The sequence below is a fragment of the Euprymna scolopes genome, chromosome 23 (assembly GCF_053919585.1).
Source record: "Euprymna scolopes isolate OS-2025 chromosome 23, ASM5391958v1, whole genome shotgun sequence".
Classification (NCBI taxonomy): Eukaryota; Metazoa; Mollusca; class Cephalopoda; order Sepiida; family Sepiolidae; genus Euprymna; species Euprymna scolopes.
Genome location: NC_136504.1, coordinates 55,075,519 through 55,088,533, shown reverse-complemented (window position 1 = coordinate 55,088,533; position 13,015 = coordinate 55,075,519). Strand labels below are relative to the sequence as shown.

Below are 13,015 nucleotides of genomic sequence, written 5' to 3'. Positions count from 1 at the left end.
CTACCCAGTTTTTACGTTAGTATCATATTGATACACAAAACATGATCATATTTGAAATTGAATAGACAGCCACCATATATATATATATATATATATATATAAATATAACATGGAAATTACATAATTGTCGATGCAATAATTTATTGGATCGACAATTATGTAATTTCCGTGTTATGTTTTTATGTTATTGCTCTGTTTACCACATTGAGCTCTCATACCCTGATTTCCTCTGGGATTATTCCATTATAACACTAATATAAAGCTGAATGTGTGTGTGTGTGTGTGTGTGTGTGTGTGTGTGTGTGTGTGTGTGTGTGTGTGTGTGTGTGTGTGTGTGGTCACGAATAGGCTCCTATATAGTTGACTAGTTTAAAAAACTGATTACATATAATGATAGAAGATGTATCGAGACATAGGAATGGGTATGTTTGATCTGGCAGAACGGTGGTTCATTAAAATTGTGGGGTCTGCGTTCGCGCCTAATCCACAAAGTATGGAAATAAAAAATTTTAAAATTAAAAAAAAAAACGTTTACAAGTGTTTTTGATATAGATGTACATAATAATACTTTGATAAGCATGTTTTAACTTAAATAGGGATGGTATAATTAAGTTGTGAGGTCTGCGTTTGCGCCTGGCCTCCATAGAATGGAAATAGGCACAAACTTTTATAAAGACTTTTCATATCTATCTGCGTAAGTATACTTTGATAATTATGTTTCATTTTGAAGAAATATGGTATAATAAAATTATGGGATGTTCATTCACACATGACGTCCATAGAATGGAAATATGTCACAAAGTTTAACAAGGTTCTTTATATAGATCAACAGAATATTGTGATCAGTATTTCAGTGTGAACAGGTATGGTATAATAAATTATGGGGTTTATCTATTTTATTTTTACTTTCATCATATTTTGCTTTGGTTTTGATGCCCCCAAATTCGAAGCTATCTCATTACAACCCTTTCTTTTTATAACCTATCATACTTTCACAAATCAGAGTCCATTTTCTGTAGGCTGTTTTTGAACCCAGTCAACGACGGGTACTTTTGCTAGTATATATATATATATATATATATATATATATATATATATATTCTCCAATAATTATATATTCTCTCACACATTCTGAAAATACTTACTGCTCATTAGGATAGGCTTGTTGTGATGACATCCCTAGTGAGTATAAATTCCTACTAATGAGACATCGACTTGGGTTAAGGCTGATTGCAATGATCACATCCCTTGTTCGAGACGAAGGTAGGTGCATTCCACTGTTGGATTTCCTTGCTGTTTGCTTGATCTATGATAGTTAAGAAGACTTTCTTGTGTACATCGCGTTTGCTCAGTTGGTAGAGTGCTTGTTGCCTCCCGTGTAAGAGGCTTGGGTTTCGAATCTTGAGTTTGGATGTGTCTAACTGATGAGCCCAAATGAGGGCGAAACTCGAGTCTTGGACTTCCGGTTTGTTGGCTTTCGTGGCCCTTGCTGGCTGCAATGTTGTCTGGCAGTGGAAATAATTATATATTCTCTCACAAATTATGAAAATATATATATTTGTATATTTTGGCAGCAAGTCATTATTCAAGCACATCTGATTGAACATGACAGAGTTCTTCTTTTTTCCGATTTTTCTGGATATCTTTTCGATTCGCTGAGCAGTCTTTTTTATTTCAATTAGCATTTTGTACAGAATGGCGCCTCAAAGTTGTTGTTCCGCCATATTCTACTCAAGCGCTTTTTATCGGTGTTGATGATAATCGGACGCACCTATAGAGCTTTTCCACTTTAAGAGTCTTTTGGGGTTCACAATAATTACATTAGTTTAACATTTTCAGTTCTATTTGTTTGTGACACCACGTGCTATCCCACTCGACAGCCTGCTGACCTCAAACGTTGTGTGTTGTGGCTTTGTTTTTCATCATTTTGTCTTCTTATGGCTGTATTGTCATAGTCTCTCATATGGGTGACTATTAAGGGAGCCCACGGGTCCACAAATATAAAAATAAAATAAACACAAGGAAACAAGAAAAACACAGACTCTGATGCTTCACATATATGTTGGTTGGACTCTAGGTATGTGTGTCCACATGCTAAGGTTCACATCTATGTCCTGTTGAGGCTGGGTTCATCTGTTGCCGTCAGTTCATCTTGGTCTACCAAAGCTTTTTTGACCTGATCCAAGCCATGCTCTGTTTCCAACTCTCTTTAGTCCTGAACTACTGTAAGTGTTCAACTGTCGTCATCTGGACCATCATCAACTAGACTGTCCTTAAATATACTGTCCTAAAAAGTCTAACTCACTACTGTCATAAAACACTAGTAACTGACGACTGTCATTAAGTCCAACGTTTGTATCTGTTAATCGTTTCTATTGTCACTTACTCAAAGGCACTCCCCAATGTAATAAAACTAAATATATCGTTATTCATTGTTCAGTCCTAACAGACAATCTCATGTCAATTTTATTTTATCTGTCTTCCTAAACCTACAACCTTTTCTTTGGTCACTTATCCCTTTGTTCTTTTTTTTTCTCACTTCCTAGCACTTGACGGGGGGGGGAGTCGATTATAGTATCACACGTTATCTTTTCTTTTTTTTATTTTTAACTCCCTCCCCCCTCGGTAGAAACATTATGGGAGTACTAAAATTAATAAATGGTATAAACTATATTTGATTACTTATGGGGCGATCCATGACAAGAATTTGTTGACATTGGATTTGAAAATGTTGTAATCAGTATGGAAGCAGTTCCATAGCAATGTGTCTCTATTCATGGAAATTCAAACTGACATTGAGAAAGAATGGAAAGACTTTTTACGAGATGTTGTGGTAGGAATATGAGTTCTTGTATACGAATGTCTTTATAAGAAAGGACCAAAGATTGGAGCTCAGTTGAGCACCTTCCATGGAGAGAAACTAGCAACGTCTCTTTTGCAAAATAGAGGTTGTAGGAAAGAGAAAAATCTCCCCTCTTCAACTAGATTTTGAAGTTGGTTTTGTACTGTGTTTAGGTAGGAAAATGTACTACTTGGTGCAACTCCTCCTCAGATGTGGCAGAAGTATTCTATCTTTAAACATATTTAACTCTTACATAAGTAGAGGATTTACTTTCTGGAGCAGTAGAATGATCCAACCATTTTCCCAGTAACAGACTGGATATACATATTCCATTTTTCCTGTCCACTGTCTACATGATATCCCAAGATTTTCATCGTATAATACACTTTCTTCAATGAAAATCAGGATTGTTGGTGATGATTTTCTATTCACTGTTTTTAGATTGAAAGGGTAAATACTGGCTGAGAATATTGCAATGTGACCTGCTTGTTGCATTCATATAACTCACTTCATTGGTTCTCCTTAATTATGTGTGAGTATCTGCACTGGTAACACTGCATGCCTGTTGACACCGTCTATCTTCTATTGCTATAGAAATAAAAAAAAAAAAAAAAAGGAGGAAAAATTTGATTACTACTGGAATTTCGTTACCTGGTATACTTTTCCCATGTGACATCGTATCCAATGAAAAAACTTGTTTGACACTTTTTATCACATAGTAGATTTTTCTCCGGCAACATTGTTTTAAATACTGAAATTGGGAACAATATGCTCACCACTGGAACTTCATTACATGGTATGCTTTTTTCCAACAATACTGTTTTCAATATTGATCTCTATCATAGGTTTGGCACCAAGCTGTATCAAGGCCACAACCTGACTAACAGGGTTCTGGTTAAAATCCAGGTGGAAGCGGCATCAGAATTTATTTTTCTCTGCTCTTTTCTGTCTCTGGATTTGGCAAGCAAAAATGCATCAGGTGTAAAATCGCAAACCAATGGAGCAAAAATGGTAACATTGTTTTTGTGCCATTCCATTGTGAGTTGCGGAGCAAATCTTCTCCAATTTTGCGCGCAATTGCTGAGCTTTGGTGCTCTTGATGTCAGATATAAAACCTACAATTCTGCAGGTTAATTAACCTGCAGGATCACAGAATCTGCAACCAATACGGTGTGCTAGATCCAAACCAGAAAATCCTGTAGTACGATCTTTATGAGCTTAATGTAAAAGTCTGACTAACTTAACAAGATTAACAATCAGCAAATGATTCAGCCCTAAACCTTCCGAATTTGAGTTTATTAAAATAATTTGTATGTAAGATGATTAAATTCTATTTCCAACGAGCCCTCATCTCTCTACCGTGCTAGAAAGTTACTTATGCCTGGGAGTATTCTTTACCTCTACAAGGCCACCATTTGCTAGAGTATAGAGTATTGTTGCCACATTTGAACTTGTGCATCTTCTACTAGTCTCTCACTTCTAGACAGGGTTCAAAAAAGAGTGGCCACGATAATAGTTCCCGTCAATCAAAATCCAACCTCTGTCCCATTCACGAAGTGTTGCACCCCTGTGCCTATTTTACAAGTAGTTCTCCAACGAACTCCAAGCCCTTGTACCTTCTCGACGTAAATACCTCAAACTAACTAGACAAGCATCAAAAGTCTATAGAGATCCTTAGATGCCGGAAAACCTTCTACTCAAATAGTTTTTTCCTTCAAACTGCTAGACTTTGGAATTCCCTCCTGGAACCCTGCTTCCCCGACTGTACTGACATGCAGAAGTTCAAGTGTAAAGTGAACAAACGTCTTGCTGCACAACTCCCTACATAATATCCCTACAAATTATGTCCTAAATAGTAGCCACTTACATCCAAGTGGCACTGTGCCTTGTTTGGGGTGAAAAAAAAAAAATTACACTCATGTGACAATTTTGGACTGAGAGATGAATTTTCTTTCCATTTTCATCAATCCTGTGTGGAAATATGGTGAGAGAGTATAAACGTAATCGCAAGGCTAAAAACAATCAAATTAGTCTTGAAGTGTTTCTGATTTTTTTACCAAACATTGGTAACATGTATTATTTGTATTATTCAGACTAGTGTTCTCACCTTAGATGCTATTCTTACAACGTTCCAGCCCATATAACCTCCAAACTTTTTCAGGTACACCTTGTTTAACTTTTTGTTGGACTCTGTATCAAATTTTGAATGGAATCCTTTATTTAATCCTCTTGTCCTGTTAGTCAAGTCAAGGGAGAAGTCTTAAATAATTCGTAATTGTATTCTTAGTATCAACCACACTGAGTATTGAACCTTCAACCTCTAAAAACCTGTCACAGAACTGTTTATATCTTAGCGCTTTATCCATTACGCTATGGGTTTTTGCAGACGATTCTAGTATGAATTTTAAGAGCCTTAAAGCCAATCTTGTTTTAGATGTGTACTTTTACTACTTATCAATGTAGATTCTAATCAGTTATGGCTGATAGAACGAAAACATGCTACATGATTTTTAATATGGGGGAAGTCCAGTTCCTCCAAATGAGTCTCCATGGATTGAGAAAAAAAAAAAAAATTAAATTACCTCAGTCTAGAAGGATTTCTCTTTCACTAATTAAGAACCGAAAATATGAGACGTAGTATCAGAATATATACTACACTTTGCATCATTTATTTGCACGAAATATAAAGATTTAGATTCAGTGCAAATTAAGCATCAAAGTGTGGGGAAAAGAGGATCATCGGTCACTCTTGGTAAAACGTGATAAAAAAAAAATGCCTATCCTACGCTTAACTAGAATCATCTCAGTCACCATAATATCACATTTACTCGAGGGATCATCTTACTAAGATATCCTTAATAATAGATCACCCATTGTATTCATAGATACTATACTTTGCTCCAAGCCAAAAGGGCAGGAAGTGTCAGATTTGTCATTATTGATTAAAACTCTTTATAAGCCAGAAGATCTTTGCACCTTCTTAATGCATTGCACCTGAGGTCAATTGGCTATTTTTTTGCTTTGCTATGCTTCAAGATAAAGCTGGAGTTGTTTGCTTTGTTTTTAAGAGTAGGTCTAAGGAAACACTTTGGACATCAATAAAAAGTAAACAGGTCAGAAGCAGGTCACAAAAGAAGGTCACTCACTGTTCTCTTGTAGTAGCCAAACAACTAAAGGGAGAACAACTATGCTTACTGCGATACAAAGGATACACATTCCCCCTCCGTTCTCTTTCTCTTTCTTTTTTCTTTCTTTTTCTTTCTCTCTCTCTCTCTCTTCTTTCTCTCTCTTTCTCTCTCTCTCTCTCTCTCTCTCTCTCTCTCTCTCTCTCTCTCTCTCTCTCTCTCTCTCCCTCTCTCTCTCACCTAAGTCTATTCTATAACACTAGCAGAACTTTTGTGGAAGTTTCATGGTTCTTTCTACGTCAATTTCTAGAATTTATTGTTAACTAGTCTGGGTGGCCAGCGTTGCTCAAGTGTTTGAAGGTGTTCATTGAGCAAAAAAAAAGATTTAAAAAAAAAAGTAGTTGTAGGCAGGCGGGCTCGAACCCGTGTCGCAAAGGAGGAAAAGAACATAAAAAAACGTAACGTCTTTGCTGGTGCGCCCATCGCCAAACCGGAAGTGACGAATATTTAAATTAAGGCTAGTACAACCAAAAAGAGGGGATGAATTTCGAAAATATCGGCGAAAAAAGCGACCCTTCCCTGTAGAAAAGTGCCCAGTTGAGGATGAAAAAATTAATGTTTTTAGCTAATCTTTCGATATTTGTCGTTCGAAGGGTCGAGCTTCAAAATGATACTGATCTCGTGAAAATGCGTCGCCTCTGTCGAAAGTTTTTGTGAGACATAATACATACATACATACACACATTTAAACAGGCAGGTGAGATTTATATAGACTAGCCTAGGTGCTTGGCATTGCCCAGGTGTTTGAAGGTGTGTTGAGCAAAAAAAAAAAAAAAAGTGGTAGTAGGCAGGCGGGCTCAAACCCGTACCGCGAAGAAGAAAAAGAACATAAAAAAGTGACGTCTTTGCTGTTGCGCCCAATTGCCAAACCGGAAGTGACGAATGTTTAAATTAAGATTAGTCAATCGAAAAGAGGAGATGACTTTCGAAAATATCGGCGAAAAAAGCGACCCCCTCCTGTAGAAAAGTGCCCAGTTGAGGGTAAAGGAATTAATGTTTTTGGCCAATTTTTCAATATTTGTCATCCAAAGGGTCGAGCTTCCAAACGATATCGATGTTGTGAAAATCAGTCACCTCTGTCGAAAGTTTTGGGTGGACATACATACATACATACATACATACATACATACATACATACAAATACATTTAAACAGACAGGTGAGATTTATATTATAGATAATAATATTCCTTTCAAATTAAAAAAAATGAGTATCAAAGTCAATACTATTAAGAAAGAAATTACTCTTTCTTCTTCTTCTTCTTCTTCTTCTTCGTCTTCTTCAGTAAAAATAATTGTCATTGTCAGCTAAATATTTTTTTAAATAATTAAATCGTTGTATGTTTTTTTTTCTTTATTTATTTAAAATTGCAGCAATTTAGTTCTCTTGAAAACAATAAATATTCTCTGTTTTTTTCACCAATAAAAATAATTTTCCATTAAATATTCTTCGAATCATTTAACCCAACGTCATTTTGTGAAATTTATGCTTTTATATGGAGTGATGTAGTTCCCGATTGATTAACTGTGTCTAACTGTATTGGATATACACTCGAGAGTCAAAACAATGATGATAATAATATGCTGTTGTCATAGCCCTAGTTATAACCTATGTAGAAATATGTAACGCTTTAGTGACTACTTATTTAGACTACAAGAACTTAACAGAAATTCCACGGCTGCTTATTTACCATCTTCTTTCTCTTCTTACTACAAATACTTGTCAGCTAAATATATTTTTAAGTAAATAAAACCAAAGATTTCGCCTTTTGATTTGTTTATATATTGTAACAATTCAAATCATTTTAAAATAATTTATTTATTTAAAATTGGAACTATTAGATTATTAAAATGAAAAGAAATGCAAAGAATATCCTGTAAAACCATTACGGCCGCAGGGGTGTCATAATTCTATTTATGACGATTTATTCGATTTTAGAAGAATTAATTTTGAAATAGGTAAAATTTTGATACTTATCCAGTTTATGATATAAGCTCCAGCAACTTTGCATTGGCATTCTCCGACAGGTTGCGTAAGCAACTGGGTATTACTGAAGCGATTAGTTAATCAGCTGTCACAAGACGTTCCAATTAAAAGCACAAAATTCATTACATTATATAAAAAAATTAAACCATTCTCACCTTCCTCGTGTTAAAAATGGCTTTCTATTTAGAAACCTACTAAAAATAGTTGTTGGAAATTGGGTCATAAACTGAATAAGTACCAAAATTTCAATTTTTAGCACACAGTGACCATAGCTATTTCTCAGTTAATTTTTGTGTTTCATGATTGGCGAGTTGACGACCTCACTTTTCACATGAATGTGACAGGTGATAACATACGTACGAACATGTCTTAGAATAAAGCACTTCATCTATTTTTCAGACATCATCAATTTTTCGAGAGAATTTTCTTCGGGCTACCTCCTTGGGGAGGTGCTGCATAAGTATCAACTTCAAGATGATTTTGATCAGTTTTCGCAAACCACGTAAGTTATTCCCTTTCTCTTGATTATGTGTTTATTAATATTTTGATTTGTAAAATTTATTTTCATTTTTTTTTTTAAATAATAATTTTAGTCTTAAAGCAAAAAAATGTAAAAGATGATTTTGTATTTTGGAAGTCAGTTCAGTGCGGGATCTTCCTTCATGATTTTCTTGTAGCTTCATCTGGACATCATGTGTGGTCACATAGTTATCTCAGATTTAATGTCTCAACACTGTAACTTGATCTGTGGTGAAAGGAAAAATATAAGCGTTGAATATACAAAACATTAATTTATTAGTTATTTTCATGGCAAATGCTCATCTGAGCACCAATCTACAATCCCCTCTTGCCAAACTTTCATGAAAAGCACTCGTCTAACTGAAACCACTACCAATAATTTCCCCCACTTTTTATCTGTGCCTAAACCTAAACGTAGATTCCATGAACAAAGCTTCTTTTTTAGAACTGCATGCCTGTGGAATTCTCTTCCATTTCCCTGCTTTCCAGCTGACTACAATATGGTTGTCTTCAAGTCCAATGTAAACAAGTTCTGGATGAGCTGTCCCCTTAAGTAATTCAATTTACCAAATTTCCACTACTAATGATTACTCATTAAACCTTATCCTCGAGTGGCTTCCAGGCCTTGATAAGTGGTGACTTCTTTGTAAAAAAAAAAAAAAAAAAAAAAAAAAAGAACAAGAAAAATTCTGCAAACCCATTTCAGTGACCGGGTTGGTTGTACCATATATTGCTATGAACATTCCAATATGGTTTCCTTTCCTGGTTAACCATGAAAAGAGCTTCCTCACAGCTAAACTGATACGTACATTGGCCTTCGCCAACTGATTAACTTAATTCTGCCTATTTCGAATATGTCCTCTCTCCCAGCATGGTTATACTTAACAAACTTGAGCCTATTTTATTTCCCAGTTCCTCCTAACAATATAATAGTTGTTTTTAAACCAGTTGGACCAGTTATTCCAAATTATGCCTTACAAGCAAAGGACGACCTAGATCCAGCAAATAGCACATGATGCCAACTGTGAACCTAAAGATCCGAAGCAACTGATGGAAGACAGGAAACTCTGGAGAGGAAGAGTCACATTGGTCCGGGCAAGGAGCTCGTCATGATGATGATGATGATGATGATGATGATGATGATGATGACGACGACGACGACGACGATGACGACGATGATGATACCTTGCATATTTAGAGAGTTTTGTGCTAATGTGATTTATTTTACTGATTAATATTCATTTTTATTTTTGTTTTTTACTTCAGTGAAAAGAGACAAAAAAAGAGCCAGTATTGCACTCTCAAATCTTAGGCAGAGATTTCCTCAAAATCACTAATATTGAACTTTCCAACCTTCTCTCTCTCTCTCTCTCTCTCTCTCTCTCTCTCTCTCTCTCTCTCTCTCTCTCTCTCTCTCTCTCTCTCACACACACTTTTCATATAATCGTCTGTGGTCTTATACTTTTCAACACCTGCATAACAAATCTTATATCTTTGGCTTTCACTGCAAACTATAATTGTCTTTGTTGTAATGAAAATATTAGCAACAGCGACACCTATTAGTGACAAGACATTTCCTCCAATCTACCAATTATTGAAGAGATAACTTATGATAAAAATAATTAACAGGCAGTTCAACAGAGACTCTGCAGAGTTAGGTAAATCAGGAGAAATAGATTTCAGTTCTCCTGATTTACCAAACTCTGCAAAACCTTTCTCTTTTTTTTTTTTTTTTACTCATCTTCATCCCAAGAAAGGCATATCACCACTTGAACGTAAGGGGTTACTAATTAGAACCATGCATAAGAAAGATTAACAAGATGTTGGTTCACGTTACATTTGAACTTCTGCATATCAGTACAGTCAGGGATGCAGGTAGCAGGAAGGAAATTCCAAAGTCTAGCTGTTCGAGGGAAGAAGCTATTAGAGTAGAAAGTTTTCTGGCATTTAGGAACCTCAAAAGTAAAGGGGTGTGATTTTGTTGTTAAATGAGTTTGCTGATACGTACGTCAAGGGGGCACAAGTGCAATGAGTTCATCCGAGCACATTCCATTAAAATAGTTGTAAAACAGGCACGGGGATGCAACAGTGCGGCGATGGGACAGGGGTTTGAACTTAGTTGACAAAATTGGACCTTTCATTCTAGTTAATTTATCCATTATGTGTAATTATATAAAGTTTATAATGCATCATGTTCAAATCATATATCTGATGCTACAGATTTTAGCTGTGAACTTGGCGATGAAAGAATACCAAAAAAAAAAAAATACTTGGATTCTGCTGATTGACTTCAAAATTGGTAAACGAAGTTCAAATCCAATCATTGCATTCACTTATGTTTTAATAGCATTAGAAATGGTATGAATATTTGAATTCCTTTATATTATGCATAAAATAGCAACTTGTGTTTAATGCATTGTGTTCAATGAATAGCCATGTTGGATTTTGTTTCCTGTGACTGTAAACTAGCCTAGGGTGAATAGAAGAATATAGAGATGTGCTGAATCCCAATCGCTTAGTTATTGATACTCCCAGGTCTGTGTTAATCGGGAGTGGTATTAACTTTCAGGGTCTCATCTGTGGGTTAAATAGAATCTGCACTGGACATCACATGCAACTGCAACCAATGTAACACAAATACATTTACTGGAAGTAAACAGAAGAACACATACACGTTGAATATATTAACAACATCAATTTATTTAATTCTACTATCACTTTGCAGAAAAAGAATTACATTTAGGCATAAGATAATTTTTTTCAATGTATATACGTTAACATGAATAAAAATAATCTTTAATCCCTTCCCTATATATATATACAGGGTGTTTCAAAAGTCTTGGGAACATTATGAGTTATTAAAAATCGTTATGTTCCCAAGACTTTTGAAACACCCTGTATATAAAATGAACTCATTTTTTCCCCTCTGATTTTGACCTTAATTTAACAATCGAGACATTTCATGCAAATGTAATACGCACAAACTGCAGCACAATATTGAGGTGTGTTATAGGCCTATTACCTATCCACTTCCCTGATAATCGTAGATTCCTATATTCTATCTGCTGAGAGTTCACTGCCAAAAATGGTTAAGATCAACGAAAATGGTAAAATCTTTTCTATCTAATAAATTCCTCCTTCCCCCGCCACCACTTAACACTGTTGTGGGATCGTCCAAAAGAGACAGTTACAAAGGAACATTGGTTTGGGTTTTCTTTACTTCGTAGTTGCTTAAAAAAAACTGGAATGGAATTTTAATTCTACTGGGTGAAATGCACCACGGAGTTAACTGAATCGAAGGGTTATTTATACCATTTTTTTTTTTTTTCGCTTTATTTCGTTTTGTAGTTGATTAAAAAAACTGGAATGGACTGGGTGAAACGCACCATGGAGTTAACCAAATCAAAGGGTTATTTATGCCATTTTTTTTCGCTTTTCACTGTTTTTTGTTTTTGTTTTTCCGAACACGTCCATCATTTTTTTCCCCTGATTTATGCTTTTTTGTTTTTCTGCTGTTATTTTTGTTTGTTTTGGTTTTGCCGATTTCTTACAGAAGTTTAACATCGCTTTTTTTAAATTTTATATTTAAACAGGATTATTACTTTGCTTATTCTTTACTTTACCCCCGCTTACACACACACACCTCCAAACAACCGGGCAATACTGGGTACCCTCGCTAGTTATATATAAAAGACACTTTGTGTATGTGTCTGTGTGCATGTGAGTTTGTACCTTATGGACTCTGAAACAGCTGGGATGATTTTTTTTTTAATTTCACACAAATGTACTTTATGTGTCTAGAAGTATTCTTAGATAGACTTTATATCGGAATGCCTCTGATAAGTATGGAAAATCGCTAATTAAAATATCCAATTAAAGAAGAAACAGTCCAATTTTGACCAAAGTTGACACCCTTATACAGCCTAACATCACAAATGCATTTGAGAAATTTTATTACTGTGCAAACAGAAGAGCCCAGCATATAAAATCAGCAGTAAGATCTTTAAGACAGGAGCACGTTCGAAATGAATGTTTCTGTTTAGAGCACAATTGAACCATGATACTTGACTTTTGCATTTTAATCTTTAATTTAATTTAATAATTTTTTATATAAAAAATAATTTTATAAAATCAACAGTAAGTTTTTCACAGTGCAATGTAGACTACGAAGTATTCTAGACTAAGTCACTACAGGGAGGCATGTGAAGCTTTCTCCTGGTGCACCATGATGGGTCCCCAACTAGAGCAGGCAATCAATCTATGTGATTGAAAAATGGACGATTTCACCAATTTCGATGACAATAAAAGTATTAAAAGTGTAGAATTTTCATTGATCCTTATTTAATTCCAAGCAATTATTAAATATAAAATAATCAAATTAAAACATTTTTTTTTATTAACTCTACAATTTCTATGGTTCCACCAGTTTAATTTATGATTTTTATCTTTTTAAATATTTAAATTTTGAATTTTAAATTTAGATT

The 13,015-nt window shown here is 35.0% G+C and overlaps 1 protein-coding gene across 5 annotated transcripts in view; it reads left to right on the top strand.

Annotated features, from left to right (window-relative positions):
* Positions 1-13,015, top strand: part of LOC145245905 (sperm flagellar protein 2-like) — a 259,599-nt gene that overhangs the window by 50,829 nt on the left and 195,755 nt on the right. For all 5 annotated transcript variants that reach the window (XM_080107644.1, XM_080107645.1, XM_080107641.1 and 2 more), the window contains exon 2: positions 8,412-8,514. Coding sequence is in view for 3 of the 5 variants with exons in the window: in XM_080107641.1 (XP_079963767.1) it covers positions 8,412-8,514 (103 nt within the window). In the remaining 2 variants the exon portion in view is untranslated. The remainder of the gene's footprint in view (positions 1-8,411; positions 8,515-13,015) is intronic.